Here is a 19,806-nt window from a genome sequence, read left to right as displayed (position 1 = left end):
GCAGGCTTCTGGGTGTACACTTTCGCTCAGTACCTCGTATTCCTCAGCAGGCTTCGGGCATAATAAAGTTTTTCTGGTCTGATTTCAGGATACTTATGATGGTGAGTCGGCAATTTGTTGATGAGCTGAGCCTACTTCACTCATCAGTGGCCAGCGTCAAGAAGGAACACGCAAGTTATTTCGCCCTCGAGCAGACGACAGCGGCCGCCATGATAGATTCAACGGATGCGTCTAAAATCGGGTCTGGGCCGGCAGACGACATGTTGACGTCCCATCGAAGTTCAGGAGAATCTGAAAGTGCCTTGGTCTCCATGGAAAGTGTACAAAAGAAAGTTGGTAAGCTAATTTTCCTCACATATTCAAATGTGTATTCGTATATATATTCATATTTTTGTTCTTCAGCTGAGATCTGTTTCATATTCGGCGAATGTTTCGCCGTGTCAGACGTTTAGCTCGCCGGAAACGTTCTGAGACTATTTACCACTTGGCTATAGTTTCTTGGCGTTGCTTATCATAACGCTCCAAAACATATAAGTATATCATTCAAAAGAGTATAAGATTCAAAATAGCCTGCCAACTAGAAAACAAGAACCAGCATTAACACACATAACATTACTCGTCCCTCAGCGATTCTCCACGGTAATGGAATATCGATCTCATCCGTCCCGCTGCTCCAATAGAGCTGCATGGCCATCCCTCCTCGCATAATCAGCCACGCATAGATCTTATACCACACCCGCTCCCTCATATTGATCAGGTGATTGACTGAGAGGATATCGGCGCGGTAGGCCATTTCTCGGGCGTAGAAACAGGCGCTGAACATCCTTATTCCATACAAATGTGTTGATCCTTGGCACACAGAATTGAATTATCTCTCCAAAGCGCGAGTCAAGCTAGTTAAATCTTAGCTTAGCATATAATCACTGAATACGTCTTTAGTCATCTTCTCATGAAAACCGCTGGTACATGTATCTTTTATAAAATTGAGATGTCACCAAAAAGCCTACATGATCACACGGGTGCGTAGCGTTAAGCCGAGAAGAAGCCCAGGCTTACGGGTCTAAACCACTACTTCTTAATATTGAGATGTCTGGTGAAAACCATGCTTATGAGTTTAAACCACTGCTTTTTCAATGTTCGATGTCACCAAATGACTTAGAGTGTGCAAGGCGGTAAGCTGAAGAGTCGTCAGGCTTACGGTGCCAAGTACTTCGTTACTACTCACTACTTTACAAACGGACGATTTATCCTGGAGGATAAGCGGAGTCGTTAGGTATTAGCCCGGACTGATGCATTCAATAATTATGACATAAATATTTCATGTCACCGATCCTGGAGATTTAGCTCGGGCTCGCGAACCATATGATGGTGGATGAGTTATTCTGAGGGGCTTGTTACAGGCCATCAAACTCGCGCTTTGATCAGTGGATGTAATCATCCTAAATCACTGTCAACACATTATGATGGCAATATAAAACCGGTTAGCGGAATTGCTGTATATGGTTATCACTCTAGGCTGTTATTGAGTTAAGGAGTTACAAAATGAAAGTGTCCTTCTTACGGTCCATCCAAGAGTCGAACCTGCTGCGACCCTTACAATGGTTCTCTGACCACAGTATCACCGATCTCTCAATAAAATCAGTGGAATTACAGCAGTTGGTTTTTTAGTGTTTCAACTCTTTTAGCATTTTCCTGCGGAATCGTTAGAATTCATATTAGTCCAGATGGTGGTATTACGTTTACTGTATCATTACATTAAATCATTTTAGTCTAATTCCACCTCAAAATGAATTTGAAACATATGTTTCAAACCTTCTTTTCCACCACCGCCGCCATCTCCATGTCCCCTCATCCCAAACGCGTCCAACGCCTCCGGCGAAAGTGCTTTGTCTCTGGCTGAAAGCATTTAATATCCGCGCGTAAAAGGCGTTAAATTTAGCAAGACTCGCGACCAGATATAACGGCGATTTGCATTTGATAGAGATGGGAGGGCCGGCGTTGGGGATAGTACGTCGTGACAGAAGGGACGCATGGACAGAAATCTGGTCCCAAACTGCCAACATATGCATATCACATGTCGCCCAACTCAGGCGTGAGCGATGCAATTCAACTCAATTCAAGTCACCTTATAACTCTGGCTTCGCGGGTCCGGCGGAGAGTTATCATATTGATCTTTTAATTAAGTTAGAAAAGGTTAAAGACTGCGTGTATTGTTACCAGGTCGCGGGAGACGACAATTGTTCCCTCTCAGGTCACTGGGCTGTGATCCTGAACGACCCATGAAAACAGTGCTGAAAGGCACTGGACCTCCCTATGTTGATCTGAAGCTTATTCGACCGAACATACTGATAATGAAACCACAGTTTACCCGCTCTTAAGAAAACCAACTTTCGCAACCTTTCGTGCCCTCAGCATAAGGTCCACGACATTCGCAAGGCGAGAGGGTCTGCGCGCTGGTTGTAAGCAGTCATTGCGAAGAAAGTGTTGAGAAAAAGGTCGACAAAAAGTACATTATTTCGGATAGACTCGTAATTTCTGTTTTTTCGAGTCATTGCAGTGAATGGATTTTGCCGGAAAGGAGCTAGGACGATCTTTCCTCATCCTCTCACGTTGCAAAACTCTTAGATATTAAAGGAGCGTTTGGTCAGTGTTACTTCATGAAGGATCGGCGTCTTTCTAATGGTGAGAGCATCGGATCACAATGCTCGCAGTAAAACACCGATCCCGAACATTTCCTGATGTAACACCAATCTATATAGTTGTATGGCCTTTCACTAATAGCAGCATTACCACGTCCATACCAACTCGTAGGTCTCTCTACCGTCAATGAGAGCTTTTGAAGGGTTAACATCCTTGAAGAGGCTTTCTGGGTGTTACAGCCATCCATTTGTCTTTTCATGGCAGCTCCACAGCATCAAGCAGCCGCGACAAATAGAGTCATTAAATGTTTAAATCCGTGCACTGACCTCTGTCCGTCTGGCACTGAATTATTCAAGCTGGTGACACGGGGCCAGAAGCAGAAAATCATGACTGAGTGCTCCAGTGTGCTGCTTGATGGGACTGTCAGATTGGATGGTTACGCCGGCCCCGACACCTGTCCCCTGGAGAGGCCACACTCACCCGAGGGTTGCGCCATATTCGGCCACGAAACGGACAAATGACAAAATGGACATATCAGAGTTCTGCCATCTTATTTAGCATGTTTTTATTATCATTTGTCATTAGAAACGTGTTTTTGGGGTGTGGTGGAAGTAAGCTTATGTGAGTTTTATAACCCCGGTGCATGGAGCGCTGTAACGTTACGAGATTTAGTCTCCTGCGTGGTCACAATATTGTGTGTGAGTTTACCTGATGAATAATGTAGCGTGGATTGATACATTATATCAACATTGACCTACTCACCGCTGATCCTAAATATCAACCATCCTACAGTCACCTCTATTGACATATTGTCTTGTTGATTCTTTGAGATCGTGTTCTCGGTCTCATCATGGCCGCTCTCGCGAGATGAGAAACACCCCGCCATTGTTGCGAAGAGACACAACATTGTTGACACAACACTGTCAAGTCCGTGGTTTAACAATGAAATTGCCAGATTAAAGACTCCAAGTTTACTCAAGGAAATTGACACGACTAGGATGGTTTGTACACAATCTCGTGTGATTTGTGCGAGCAATCAGGCAACAGAGTTTGCACAAGATATCAGTGCCGTGGGTTGAGACATAAGATTTATCACCAAACTCGACCATTAAAACGTATGATGATATTGCAAGAAATGTAACTGATTTCTTTCCACTTAATAACAGTATGTGCTGTGCTCCACTCGGGTGAAGTGTGTGATTAACTACAACACCAGTGCGAGTAGCTGGTCTTAATCAACCCCGAAGTCTCTCTTGAGGAGTAATTTAGAGGTAGCTAACGAGGAAGCCCGGGGCTATCGCTAAGACAGAATGGCTGTTGATGAGATGGGCCGTGCAGGGGTCAATTTGACTGTCGGTAGGGGTGGCTATAGTGGATTTGAAGGTGATTATTGACGTGATTCCGATTCAGTTTAACCTCTTCAAGTTCCTCTGGATGGGAATCAGCACAGGGGACATCTTGTCTCTGACATAAAAGCATAAGTATAGATGTCCCAGTTTGCCATGGTTTGGTTATTTCGCCTCCTGGCCTGGTATCATAGTATCAGGACATGCGGTCACCTAGATCTTTCCTTGCCAAGGACATTTGAGAACAGACGGGTCATCCTACATCCAGCACCAGCTATCGGGACTCGTGGGATGGTTGATAATCACACAAATCATACCCCTCCTCACCGCGAAATTGCCGAACAGATTTCACTAGTGAAAAGATCCCTTCTTATGCCATTAATAAAATTTGAATTTAAATTCATATATTGACGGGGGCTTAGACAAAAGCCTGGAATAATAGTGATAATACCGAAATGGTAATGTAACTGCATGCGCGCCATACCGGGAGGACTTGGACACAATAACGGTGGAATATCAATGCGCTCAAGACAATCGTTCTGGGCCATTGACATGTAAATATTAGAAGTGCGACACCAAAAGTACAACCTCGTGGACACCTGCTGTGTCCCATGTCGGATCTTTAAAAACGTCATTAATGCTAGGTTTATTGTCAGCGGTTTTGCAGAGACTAGCATATCGTTAAGGCATTGGGAGAGAGCGCAGAAAGTGACGGCAGAGAGTGCCGGGGAAATTAGCGGGCGACTTCACGCTAATTTCGTGACATATGGGTGCTCAGTTGACATGAAAGGGACTGGAATAGCAAATCCACGCGACCCCACCCACGTCCATACCCCCTTGTCACTTGAGAGAAAGCGATACCCTGAGTTGGCCCCATTCTCAGTAATTGCTTCTAGGGGCGTGAAGAGTTTCACAAAGCAAATGACTCATGAACGATTTCGCAATTCAAAAACAATTTTATTTATTTTAGTTGATTAATTTCTTCCGCTAGAATTGCAGTTCGCGGTTTGATGTCATATTATGCTTGGTTAGCAGGAAGAATAGGTGTTGGAGTGAATTGGTTGTTGAAGACAACATCTCTGTTATGTGATTAATTAACGTATTGAAACTTACAATTGATTTCACCAGGGGTACACAAATAGGCAACCCCCAAAGAACAATCTGAACGCCCTTCGATCAAGGATATGTAAGGGAGGAATTCAGTAGAAAGGGCGCTATACTGTTGCTGACGAGAAAATGTGGTGAGACTTGGGAGTGAGATTGCGTGTTGTTTTGGACGTCGGTACGATTCTATCACTTAAAGTATGAAAAATGGGTGAAATCAATTTGGATGTTCGGAACTATTGGTAAGTGGAATATAGATGATGAATACACGAATGTAATGTAAGAGTGGTATGAAAAGCAATGTGAGTGGAATCAGCTTACTGTTACATGTAGTAAGTTCCCACAGCAAGTACAACATGATCTGAGTTCGCAGCCAGCAGCATGATCTGTACATGACAGATCTCAATTATGAATCTCCACTACATTATAAAATATACTTTAATTAAGGGAGATTGAATTTACTATGTGCAACAGTTGGATTCAGCAGACTCTATTGAAAGAGCCTGTTGCCACATCCAGTTCCTATTCCCCATTCATGACCTCACATAAAGGATTAAACCAGATTTGATCACTCCTCAAATGATGACAGTTCTATTGTCATCTAATTTAATATATCTAAATCGGACATGATATTGTTACTATAAACGGATGAGCACGAATCTACGCTGAACCGGACACGTGTCCTTCCTTTCCGGAAATTCTGGTCGTTCCGGCTTGTTGATTCCTTCTTTTATGACCAACCGCAAGACTGGCGTTCAGATGCTGCAAAAGGGCGCCATTGTGAAATTTCAAGTTCTCATGTTCTCCGTGCGTCTCCGTGAGATATTATTACCTTGTCTCAGTGGCTGCGCTATCTTCTTTATTGCTATTCAATGGGTTTTAATCAAACATTTATAAAATCTATCAGATGGTTATTAATTAATTCGAACTGTCAATAGAATGGTGTGTAAAAAAAGAGCGCCATTCATCCGCAGTCCCTTCACATCGCCAGGGAATGGAGAATGTTTACAAATGGACATTATTACACGGGATGTCCAAGTCTCTTCTTATTGTCAGGAACCTCGGGCTTCTCTAATGATGAGTCAATGTAGTCCTGGGCAAATAAGCATGATTTATTGAATTCATATAACAATGGCATGAAATATGAGATGGGAATTATTACAACTAATAACTGAGATTAAAACAGATATGCAGAATCCAGTCGGATTATTATTGGATACAGTTGTTTTCACTGTTCTTTTACGCTGTATTCACCATGGGTTTTTCAAAGTGTTTGTGATTGGCGAGGGCGGCCATAAACACGTGGCGAGGCTGTTGGTAAAAACGAAATACAGATGTATACGGTACTCCTCGTCCCTTATTGTATATCAGAGGACCGCTCATTAATCCCTGGAACCACACTCCACAGTCCAGGTGACGATAATGTTGCTCTTACATGCTGCTTAAAAGCGGTATAGAGGCGGCTCAAGGGAGGACCAAGGGCGGCCTTTTTGAGAACCAAGAAAGCAATGCGAATCTGACACCCAAGTCTAGGGCCAGGTTTCGTCATTCCGACCATGTACATGTAACCTACATCGCTGGAACATCATGAGATCAAACAAACTCTCACTGGCCATTCATCTAATGTTGATATATCGGTGTGTACTGGACTTGGATTATGGTCAGTAACATTTCATATACCGTTCGCATTCAAAATATCCTACATCAAAAACTTTTGTAAAATAACTATCCTTTTGAGCTGTCGTTTTGAAAAGATAAGAGAAACCTTGGACATTTTACAAAAAGCAATCCTCTGACTTTAAACTTATCTGAAGCGAATTGATTCCAAGAGACTTAAGTCAATTTGTATTCAGTATACCTTCCTTTAGAACGGCTTTGATAACCCATAAAGCAAGGCGGGATTCCTCAAGCCTTAAAGCCCTACCTCTCTGGTCGGGAGATAGGCAGGTCCCCTAGCCCGCCAGGTCAGCCGGAGCGAAGCCCTGGATAGACCGGGAGATCGTAAAACAGCCAAGTGTCTACGTCCACGGAATGCATTATTAATGGTTATTAATGGGAGCGATCTGTTGTTTTGGGGTGACGTCGAATCTCCACTCGATGGCGAATTAAATCGCCCTGTCAACCCTATAGACTATACATCACTCTTTAATTACAGTGATTGAAGACCAGCGAAAATCCAGAGGATTTGCAAACCTTAGCTCGAAGCGCAAGTTATTAACCCGAGATATCACATTGGTACATAATGTACCATATCTCATACAACAAACTATGAACCTATTACTAACTTATAGCAAACTCAATCGTATATAGAATCATCATTAGCAAAGCCAGAAAAAAATCCACATTTTTCTTTTAGAACCAGTGAGGAGGAAGAGGGATACTTTGGTGCGCTAATTTGTATTCTGGCTTCCTCCGACCTCATTCCATTCCATCAGCTAATCCTCCTTCACTGAAAGCAATCTCAGCAAATGAAATGACTGTGGACCAAATACGGACACACTGCATTAAATCACTCGAAATCTAGGCGGATCTCGCTCTGAAACCGAGACGAATTTAATGGACGAAAAACATTTAAAGCATCTTAGAATTAACATTTCAGGAGTTTGTTTTAAGTAAGGCGATGATTCGCGAGTTAGATGAGATGATCTAGGGATGGAGGGGACATGTTTGTTAAGGCAATAGCTTCATCAGCGGATGAGTGCAGCGCTTTGGCAGATTTCAGTAATAGACTTGGAGATTGAGGAGAGATTTTAGCTTTGAATGAAAGCAAAGAAAGACTTTGGTTGATTAAGGAATGAAAATCAGTTTTAGGCAAATTATCTAGGGATTTCGTTAATGTCCAATGAAATCTGTTTGAAGCTTGGAACATTAAAGGGATCGGGGGAATTCTCTTCACAACACATAGAGATTCTCATCAATCAGTCAGTACTATACTATTTTATCAACCCGCGTACCTGCATGAAACCGATGGCTTATGATGTTCTCCAACATACGATTTGAATTTTGTCTTCACTCATATTAAGATAATAGAATCACTTCGATCTAGGAAGCGAATTTGAACTGAAAGCTTAGTTTGTTGATTTCAGCCCTGGTAGTATTTAATCATGATATACGGCTGAGTTCGGAACTATTTCCAGGATCTCAGATGAAGTCGATACCAACACTCGTAAACAGGATGAGCATTCAAATCACTTATTGAACAAAGCCCCATTGAATCTCCATGGCTTCACCATTTTACACTTGGATCCCTATCTAAACACATTCATCCAATGATCTGACTTATTAAACCAAGGTTTACCCAAACCCCTGATGATACTGATGTCTAGGAAAGATACAAACCAAGGATTTACTTACAATTAGCTATTCCTCCTTCCTCTTGTCTGTAACTACAACAAACTATACTTGTATTTGTTTACTTTCACCAGTATCTTGGGATTACCTCTGGAAAGGCCTCATCCAGCATCGATGGCTTCACCATCATACCTCATGCCGGAGTTACAAGGAGAATATGTTGATATGTTTGTGGTGAAAAAAAGTTGATACTGAAGTGCGAATTTGTATTGTTCGTGTAGCATTTATTGGTTTGAAAATGTCCGAAAATGACTAAAAAACTGTTTCAACATTGGCCTTTCTTCTTGTAGACATGTATCACCAGAATGTTATATATATATATTGGTCAGCGATGGCATACTTTCATCAAAGTTGGTTTGGATTTCTTCAATTTCTGATCAATGAATTTATGTTATTTTCTCACAATGCCAGTGCCAACTATTTTTCATGATTGTTGGTATTCAATGCAACGAACACGTAACTTTGTTGTTTGGTATTTACCAGGAAAGTTGCTACTTATACAATTATTAGTTTTGATGAGGCAATTGCGGCTCCAGACTCGGGGTTACGGGCCTGGACCATGCACCATGCACCCCATATCTATCATTAAGATCCCCTAAAGCCCCCTCAGCTTCTAAACACTCCAGGTTCCCTGCTTGTTTGCATCGATAAGCGCTCACCAACATGTAATAATTGAGTTGTAGCGATCTGGTCTGGGCAACGTTACACTCAACCGAGTAATATACCGCTCAAGCACTCCAGAGTTTTATGCCTAGTTCATCCCCTTTAAGCCTTTAAACGCTACGTGTATTAGGGCTAATATAGAAATCTTGGCTATCATGACGGTACGGGACTCCTTGAGGAATAACTGTGGAACTTACTTTCCCCACTTTAGATGAGATTCAAGTTAATAAACAAGGCTCAAACCCGATGATGGGTGATTTGCTCGCATTGGTGGCGATGGCCGGCCTGATAACCAACGCGTGGCTGAAATTCTAAAAGCTTCATTAACATTTCCTTAAGTTTTCTTGGGTGACAACTGTAACCCTTCATTTCGGCAGTGAAAGCACAATCTTGCAATTCTCTGCGACTGCCAGAATTGAAGAAAGTATGACTCGTTTGAAATATGATATCAATATATACCATTTTAAGGCCTCAAAATGCAGTGGATTCTAATATTTGATCAGAACTGATAAAGATGTCAGAGGCGTATATTTCGATTTCTGCATCAATGAAATCGTCTATAAATCTCCAACTGTAAGCTTGGTCCACTTCATTTAGCAATAAACATGATAGTGAACAATAGTTAGACATCTGTGCCTTACAGCAGTATCGATCCTAATCCTCACTGATTTCACAATAGAGTAACAAGAATAATGGATGGAATATTGCCGGAGACGATCCATCAAAAATATGATTAAAATTATATATTGAACAAACCAATATCAACATCTCCTCAGAGACGGACGGGGATCACCCAAAATTGAACATCAGACATTTATATAAGTTTCTTTTGTAGAATGGTTGTTTAACAAACCAAATTAATTGAAGTCAGCAATGTTCCAGTTTGCCTTCCCTGGAGTGCTCGCTCTCCTGATATCTGGTTGGTTTCTACCTCTGCATTGAAATGCCAAGCTTTCTCCATTGATTCCAATAATCCCCCAAAACTCCACTAACTCACTGTCGCTTTCCCGTGAAATTTATTAACGCAATCAGCTGAGTGTTTCTGTAACCCTGGGGAGGAAGAAGCGAGTATACCATCTCAGATCTGATCCCCTGTCTTATTATTTTATTAGCCGTCCCGCTCTCAGATACAGCATGGCAGAGGCGCCCCTTGCTAACATTCATCATACCCAACTCCTGATTTCATAATGCTCATTTTAATAACGCTAAAAGTGTCAAACAGCAAGCGGCTACAATTGAACTGAATTGAGTGAACTTTCTCATTTGCCTCTCCCCCGGGCTCTCTGCGGGAACGTTAACTGCCAAACGAATTTATCAAATAGTGGTTATTTTCTTTAGCCGTTTGTCGGGCTGTGGGGTAATTTACGTAAGGGGTACTGGTCCCGCCCTGTGCCATTGTACGAGGCTTATAAACCCGGGAGATTAATTGATCGAATCCATTTCTTCTTTTGTTGTGATGCTTTAATATCACAATAGATCAGAGATAGCAACCGTAAATGTAATAACTGCTCAGAAATCTCAGAAAATACCAAGATATACAAAAACTGGTGTCACCTGACTTTGCCTGATACGACTATGCATCTCATTATAGCGACCTTATCCAAAGCATACGTGAAACAAGCCAGTTTAGGTTGGAATAGCTTCTCCATCATTGATTAGCTAAAGGGATCACTTTGATCCAGTTGGATTCAGGCTAAAGCTCCATCTTTCTAGCGGATTCCCGCCAAGTAGGATCTCATTTTTGACTTGTTCCATTTTTTCTCTCCGCTATCTTTACTTGTTTGACAGTCCTGCCATTATCGATGCGCTATCTGAACAGCGCACCCATGAAATGCATTGGCGAGTTTTTACTCCAATTTGATGGATCTTTTGGCTTTAAATCATTTTGACTCTGGCTTCATTTTGTGATTGCGACATCTTAAGATGGATGAACGTGTTTCTAATTAAACCAAGGGCACTTTTTGATTTTGTTATTGACGATTTTAACCTCTCAGAACATCATTTACATCACTTTTATCACGGAAAGGAGCGCATTCAGATATGATATCTGTGTATCCAGTGCTCCTCCTCACTGCAACAGAAGGACTGTTCTGCTCGAGCAGGTCGCGCTTCTCCCAGCGTTCGATCAGCGTCTCTACTCCCTGACGGTAAGAGGAATATCATAAATCATCACCACCCACAGGGACTGATTAAAGCGGTAAAGAACACGCCATTTGGCAAGATCTATCAAAACTGATGCAATATATACATAATTGGGGTCTGCCCTTTCAAAAAGCAATATGCCGAGAGCGTAAGATGTTGGAGGAGATTGTGTCGTGTAATATATTAGATGGGGTGGCGTCCGCTGCGTCACTTCTGATACCATCAGTCAATAACAGAACCAAATACGGCTGTTTAGGGGACCCACTCAGCAGGAACGCTTGATCATTGAACCAGAGAAGTGGCGGTAATGCTCATATCAAATGTCGCTGCCTCTTCAACGTACTACCAGTGTGGTCATTTGCAAACTCGTCGATATTGTCCACAAGTCGTTTTATCTCGATCCATACAGAGTTTCAATATGCCTCCCAATCACACTAGATATTCTAGTGTCCGCATTGTACGCAGTGGGTGTGCTGTCAAACCTCTCCTTGTACATTGGCGTAGCCATCCCAAACCATTGTTTGATCGCCTCCTCTAAGAACGCCATACCATCCTCGAAAAACCATATATAGTCAGTCGTATCCTCCTCCCCTAATCGCACACATAAGCTTGGTCGTAAGTGCCGAGTGTCAGTGTTGGCCTGAAGCTCAGGATGCCGACAAACCGACCAAAGGGAACTGAAGCAACATCATTGAAAACGAAACCTTTTCAAATGTATTGGACGGTGATGAATCAATCGTCTTTTGTTGAGATGGTCCCATCAGAGGCGAGTTCGACTCTTATCCGATGGCTAGTCATTTCGAGTATAATCGACGGCGGGCTTCATTCTCAAACATCTGATAATATCCAGTGATATTAGTAATTGACTTTTGACTTCTGAATGATCGAAGTTGATAGGGGAGTTGGCCCCATCCCCTAGACAATACGAGATAACTAATCGGAGCAGCGATATAGGTCTATAATCAGACGCCAGGGTGAAGGGGACAAATAACCGTTTACCGGTCATACAAGCGGTGATCTGTTACAGATGCAAGTGGACTGATGATTGACAATTCTTAAACACCTCAGTTACAACTTTTTATTCTTATACATATAATGGATTGTCTATAACAACCTTCATTTTCCACAGACATTGACGATGATTTTTCCTATTGATACTTCTCTATCGTGTGAAGTTCAATTCGCGTGCATGTTAACTAAACAGAACTTCCCTTATGCCTGAAATATTGAACATAAGGAAGGTCCATTGTTTCGGGATCTGCCATCTCCATTTTAATTAAACCATTAATTATGATCGGTTAATCAGAATTCGATCAGGAGACAAAGCCATGAGTAACCATAAAGATCAATGTCTAGGTTATCCCTCTAATCCTTGTTGGGCAGGGAGGGTTGGCGCGCTAGGGCACTGGGATGTCTACGGCTGGTCCAGGGATTAGAGGCGCTTCCATTACCTTGGTTACACAATGTTAGGGGATTCTGGCGAAGGAATACCTTTCTTTCTTCAAGGCTCTGTGCCAGCTACAGGAAAAACCGGCAGTAACATGCCAAGACTCTGCCAGTATGCTAATTGTGGAAATCTGTTGATTTTGTTATCCAACTTAGGGACTTGTATTCTAAGTCCATCTATTTTAGACCACCGTTAACCAACGTCAACAATAGCGCCGGATAATATTTCCAGGAGAACATTTTCTACAACTACACCGGTTGTACAGTCAACTGTTGACTTGACCTTCAAAGAAAGCAACCTAAGCTTGACCCGAAACAAAATTGCGTAAAATTGCGCAGAATCCCAAACAGTTTCATCAATATCATCTTGTCTCTCGAAAAGCTTTAGCGATCCGTCAAGGCAAACCAGTCAGTGCTTATCTTCGTTGTCTCCGCTACAGCCAGTTAGCACGCGTATTTCACTCATCATTAGCTCTTTACCTGGACCCCTAAGGTTACATCACGTAACGCAGGGCATTAACATCATATTCTACTCTCGGTTGAGGGGGGGGGGGGTTCCCAGCTGAGAAAGACGGTAAATGCCGATTTAAAGGACTAAACTCGGATTAGCCTGCAGTTCTGGCTCCAGTGCCAGAATACGAACAGGCATTTCAGTGATCAAGTTATGATAAGGATAATACCAATAATACATGTACATGAATGAATAAATAACAACAAAAGAGAAAAAAAAAATAAAAAAAATTGTGGCTTCACGGGGGTCGAACCCGTGTCCAACAGATCGAAAGTCCAGCATTCTAACCGCTGAACCACCAAGGCGCTCATATTGGTTGGTGATTTTCGTCGATTTTCATAGCCAGGCCTTGCAAGGTTCATCGTGGTCGATCTCGCTATGATTTAGCAGCTGAGACCAATCCTATAAGTTATAATCTTTTGTTTGTTTAAAGATATACATGTACATGTAGTGTTGGATTTTTTCCAAAAGCAAACCAAATAATCATGTATTGTCCACCAAAATTTGACAAAAGGACCAGTTCGTATAGACAACGTTTCAACTCGAGTGTTATGTGACCCTGCTTCCAAGAAATAAGCCGTACGCTGGCTTGTCAATTTCATTGTCTCTGAACTGAAAAACGTTAAAAAGGGTGAATAATATGGCTTCTTAAAAAGTCCGTGGTGTCAACTCGCGGCAAGATTCTGATAGAGCCACCTTAACTTGACAAGGCGCTCTGCGATCAGTCATTTCCAGCCAGAAGGGAAGAACAATGGGAATAGGGTAGTTAACCTTATCAGTGTCAAAGAGACAATGCCGTGCCACCATGAGACGCTCGAGGTGTCCCCAGCGCGTCACAATCCCGCGCGTGTCACGGGGCAAATGCAAACTCGTGTTATTTTTACGGTCATCTCAACCAGCTCATTTAGCCGGACACTCTTATCGTAGCAATTTATCAGTTTCCCGTGGAATTTTCTTTCTAAAATCGTGGATTGTCTCAAAGGGTAATTGTTATCCTTGTCGTCATCGGCCGTAGTGGACATATGACGGACAAAATGACCCCACTGGGAGTCGTTGGCAAGGCGGACGCTCTCCCGCTCTCTGCCCTTTGATAACTAATAGCCACGAAAATTGATAAAATTCGTGGTAGTAGCCGGAGCTTATATCATAATGTCAGAGCTTCTCTTTAAGCCATTGGCCATTCGTCTCGTGGATGCTGATTTGAAACCTCAGAGGAACGATTTTGGTCAAGATGAAAAACCCGTGTTATTACGCTACGCTAGTGGCAATGAGTATTTCCGGCTACTGTACGCTATAGGCTAAGAGACACTGGCAGTGGCTTTCGCCATGTACGCTCGGCTAGAAGACACAGTCGTGACAGTGGCAATGACTATCTCTGACTGCTGTGCGCTCGGACAAATCAGTTGCTCGTCATGTAGAAACCTATGCCATGCAGTACCAACACCTCCATCAGTTCCTCAGACTTTAGTTTGACGTCATTACGCAACGGCAAGGAACCGGTATCGCCATGCTTTTAGTTAGGCTAATGTAAACAATGTACATTGTACCAGTATCAGTGTGAGTTCCATGTTCTTTTATCAGTCGGCTGCGAATAAACTAAAAAAAACACGATTTGCTCTTCAACTGAAGATAATCTTTGGGTACATGCCTTGGCTCAGCTGCAGGTTGCGGCATTAGACACTGTAATTGGGCATGATGCCGATGCTCATCCCCGTATCATCCTGCAGTCACTTACACTTCACCCCAGGATCTCGCTGAGCCCGTGTGATACTAACAGGCTATAACACGGAGCTGTAGAGTATAACAATGGCTCAACCACGCCACATCAGCCAACCAGCAAATCCTTTCAAAAGCCACCGGGCTTTTCGAAACCTGCCGAATTCAATTAAGTGACTTAACACGGGGTGTCAGCACCGTCGAAAGTTGATCCAAATTGGTCTTGCGGAATTCTTAATGGGTAAATCAAATGTTTTCAAATATATGCGGCAGATTTGTGGTGTTTGTCACCAACCTGGCGTACTTATCACGTCTAAAAGTGGCTTGCTCAGATGTAGCGATGTTAGCGAGTTAATTGAGTCTCACTTGATGGATGGGAACATCAACGCTAAACCAGTTGCCATCTCGATTCGCAAATTATTATCGCGCGCTTAATCCTTTTGGAATTAGTCCTGTCCTTATTGCCGGGGTACAAATATAAGTTTGTCTCAGAGGGCTTATGTAGGATTACAGCGGGTATGTAGCCTCAAAAACTGCTCACTCTCGCCAGTCAAATGAACAGACTTGGCCGCGAAGTTAATACCCGAGTCGCGATAATTCATAACTCATTTCCATTGTATGCACGCCAAGATCGAAATTTGCAAATTTCACAGATTTTATTCACCGTTTAACTATCGACGTTTCGTAGATTTTCATCAAAAAAAGTTTATTTTTCGCCGTTGAGCGACGGTTACGTTTATCTTTGCCATCGCGTACGGTGTTCCCTAAATCCCCCTAAAATGAGACGCCGTCAATCTGAAGTGCATGTGTGTGTAGATCAACTGACAAGCATTATCTGTTTTAATTACTGGTGCAAGAGACAAATTGGTGAGAACTCTTCTTGAAGTGATCACCTCTTAAAGTCATTGCCTCATCTCACGCTTTCAAAGGTTACAGTTGGACGACCCGCTGAAATCCTGAGCCACCCACCAGCTTCCGGTGATGACTGAGCTGAGAGCGTAACACTTTAGCGATTTCATATAAATCCAGTCCCTGTAAATTTGTTTGTATGGACACGGCCGCTGACTCGACGTTTCGCTGCTCCAAGGCACCTCAGAGCATCAGTGAGTCCATGAAAGCCTCGCCGTCAATACATACATTATCCAGTAACGACAAACAAAGCTCAGGGATGATCGCTTGCTTCACTTGATACAAGTTGGATGCACCGCGCGGGGCTTGGCAGGATCAAGAACAAAGCCTAATTATCAATTGGGAGCCAACAGGGGCTTCAGAGTATGAACAGCCTTAATTCATTTCACCCTATCTGTACTGTGACGACTCATACACGATGTACAGTGCACCGAGTGCATCTGTATGCATTATTCAACCAATTCATGTAGAAATCATCTAGAACCAATTGCGTGTCCGTGCTCTGAAATTGATTAAGAGAAAATAAAACTTTCCAAATCAAATGTAACCACTTTTTCCCGGTGATAAATTGTCTTATCAATATTAGAAAAGGATGTTTCGACTGGTATTCCGCGTGTTTTCTCATGATTTCTCGCCTTAGAATATTCATCACCGCGTCCGAATGTCAGCCGGCTTAACCAGCCCGCAATTGCTATTCGCAGCCTTGATTAAATACCCGAGATGGTTCCTTCAGAAGCAAGTGATTTCTTTTCAATGTCTTCGCCACAGATATATCTCTTGGACTAAGGAACACTAATGCATTACAATAATAAATTGACTTTGGGTGTTGTATTAGCTATTTATGACGGCGCACGCGTCCTAGCGTTCTTGTCGTCTTGATGAAGCGTCTTGGAGGACAGTCCGCGCTGAACACTATACAGACATAATCCACCAGGATCCCAGCTCCCATCGTCCCTTTACAAATTATAATGTAATCAGCTAATGGTTACCCTAATGGGACTTTTACCATTTTCTGCATTAATGTTCCCTCCATCATGTTTACATAACTCTAATTCTCTCCATTGGCGGACAATATTTATTTTTCAAATTAAAAAGCGCAAAATGGCCTTCTGGTTATTAAAGGGAGACGCTCGGACATATTTCACTTAATAACATTGACATGTTTCTCAAGCACTCTCGGAATATTAGTCTGATCTCAGAATCAACAGTTTTGCTTGTCCGCCCATGAATCACAGCCTATTGGAATACTATGAGATCATTACCAATAGCCCCCAGCGCCAATAGGCGGGACAAAGCCGTGACGTAGCGCCAACCTTCAATGGCCGCCTGCGGTGACCAATCAGAGCGCTGAGTGCATCATGATTGACACTTATATCAGGAATGGTTGACTTATAACACCTCAGAACACCTAAAGAGTGGTAAATAGAACTGGCAGCCAACTGCACGCCTATTCATTGGCAGAGTTGACTTTCCTCCGGTAATCAAGTGGTTTAGAAGTCATTAGTTCGAGGAGGAAGCGAGTGTCAGGCGGACTTAGCAAAACTACGAGAAGGCTTTCAACCAAATCTAGCAATTGAGGCGAACACTAGATATCATAGGCGCAGTATTTGGATAGTAATCCTTCACTGATTATTAATGGACTCCCTCAATGAAACGTTGTGTTTAGAAGAACTGGTAGCAAGTTGTGATAGTCGCCAGTCCTCTCACGTGAGCAGTATGACCGTGCAAGGTTTGGTCAGTACGGATACCAGTGTGCTTAGTTCAGGGTTAACGTCCCCTGCTTCATCATCTTCATCATCATCAGGGACGCAGTCTACGTTAACAGACATGACAGACACGCGGCCGGAGTCGAAAGGAGGTAAACATTTTCATTCATACCATTTTTATTATCACATTCACACATAAAATCATAATATTGCATACGTCACACGATCACGACATGCTTTACGAGCCTGACATGTTAATTTTCTGCACCAACTTCACATTGATTACTTTTTAAAGAACCTTCAACCTCCAGCAATTCTTTCCAATCACATCGTTTTCAAACCCCAAGGGGCACTCCGTATCAGTCTCCACCGCCACTACATCTGTGCCAAACTTTAGCAGACCCGTTTTATTCCCGCAGTTTAGTTTCCCGCTTGCCATTAAGTTCATCTCAGTTTATTCCTCGCAGATTGATTGATGAGGCAAACCTCATAAAACTCTAATATACATTCAATTCATTTGACAACTGTTTCATGGCAGCTGAGTACAACTTTGAGATTATCGCGCTGGAACATGTGACAATCTGGCATCATTTCACCTTTAATGAGTTAAACGCTGGTTTCACCATGCGTTTAGCATACTAATTATCAAATCATGCTTAATTGAAATGTGGACTACGATAATGTTGCCATACTGTCAATTACTACATTATCAAGATGTTCTTCAATACAAATCGTGACATGGATATTACTTAGTATGTAGATCAATGATAGCATTTTCCCCTTTACTTTAAGATCTTTTCTTCATTCATATTTATCAGTTATCTGATAGACACTTAATGACTCTTATTGCCAAGTTAGCGGAGGTCGTACTATTTGACTCATCCACGCCGTGTCTAGCTACCTGGAACAGCCTCATCATCCCGCTTAATCACCTTCACTTTCAAGTCCATACATACATTGTATTGTTATGCAATGACCTTCGAGACACCATTGGAATTCAGACTGTCTCCTTGGGTTGAATCTCATACCAAAATGTAATTATTCGATTTAATTACACTATCAAAACACGTCATTGCATAACATATTCATATCATTTTATTATATTGAGTAACTTTTGTTGCACAATGTTATAACAATGTTATAACAATGTTATAACTGTCTGCCAGTACCCAGTCATCATCAGTTTGGCATATCAACCTGTAAAAATGATTCCCTTTTTCTCAGCGGCCAAATGTTGCAAATATAAAATCAATTAGAGCCAATAGATGTCCACATTAATTTGACGGGAAAGTGATGAAACTAGAATATGCCATCTTCCTTTGGGTCGACTTCTTAATAAACCGCCCCTCGGCACCTGTCGCAGTGATGTACACAACCTGTGCATGGACCTGTTCCTACACACCACTCGACAATAGCCACATTCTGATTCAAATCATTCTAAGATGACATGGAAACTATTTCATGGTGCGCATTCACTCATGACAATAGGGAAGGCTCTCAATAGCGCGGATGAAAGCAAGGACCCGCCCCACCACCACCAGCATAATTGCTTCTTTCAACAATTCCTCCGCGCAGCTTCAGCGAACATGGTTCCGTATCTTTAGCAATCGGGAGATAATGTGTTGTGACGTTGGCGCGAACGCTGCCGAAAATTACCCGGCAAAACTCCATAATACGCCCGCCAATGTCACACCGCGCACGTATCAATTAACATCCCGAATGCTCCACACTAATCAAAATGGTATGCGGAAAATTGACTTTCTGAGGTTTGGAGATACATGTATCTTAAGTTGATTTGAAACTGCTGTGACAAAACAAAAAAATTGAGAATGATTGACGACATGATATTCACTTATTCTTAGTTTATTTTTTCTTCTCAGTAAGACAGCACAGAATGACGCTAACAGTCGAATTAGTGTTGATAAAATAGATTTCATAATACGCGAAACACACTTTTTAACAGTAAACGGCGGCGCCCCAAACGCTAAAGTTCATCGAACCCCTATCATGCTACGACCTGATTATTATATTGTCAGTAGAAAATATCTCTGACAATATCTTATTTGCTATGGATTTAAGTCATACTATGACCGAAATTTGATTTAAAATGATATCTACGTGTATTGATATTACGATTACGTAAAATAATTCTGCGACAAGCGCGGGCAGAGTGCATTTGGCGTGGTGTCAGTTGTGTCATGGCTCTCAATTCACTATTTTATTATTATATATATTGTTCAAAACTGTACTTATAAGTTATCATTGGTAGACG

General features: G+C 42.2%; 1 protein-coding gene across 2 annotated transcripts in view; it reads left to right on the top strand.

Annotated features, from left to right (window-relative positions):
* The window catches only part of LOC135496221 (pituitary homeobox x-like), a 42,000-nt gene that overhangs the window by 8,169 nt on the left and 14,025 nt on the right, over positions 1-19,806 (top strand). The window contains exon 2 of one of the 2 annotated variants that reach the window (XM_064785411.1): positions 89-336. In XM_064785411.1, the coding sequence (XP_064641481.1) occupies positions 89-336 (248 nt within the window). Of the gene's footprint in view, positions 1-88; positions 337-17,232; positions 17,687-19,806 lie in introns of those variants that run through there. The other variant, XM_064785420.1, reaches the window with a different exon arrangement.

This window comes from Lineus longissimus, chromosome 1 (assembly GCF_910592395.1).
Source record: "Lineus longissimus chromosome 1, tnLinLong1.2, whole genome shotgun sequence".
NCBI classification, from domain to species: domain Eukaryota; kingdom Metazoa; phylum Nemertea; class Pilidiophora; order Heteronemertea; family Lineidae; genus Lineus; species Lineus longissimus.
The sequence above is the reverse complement of the archived record's forward strand: the minus strand, read 5'-3'. Positions and strand labels throughout refer to the sequence as shown.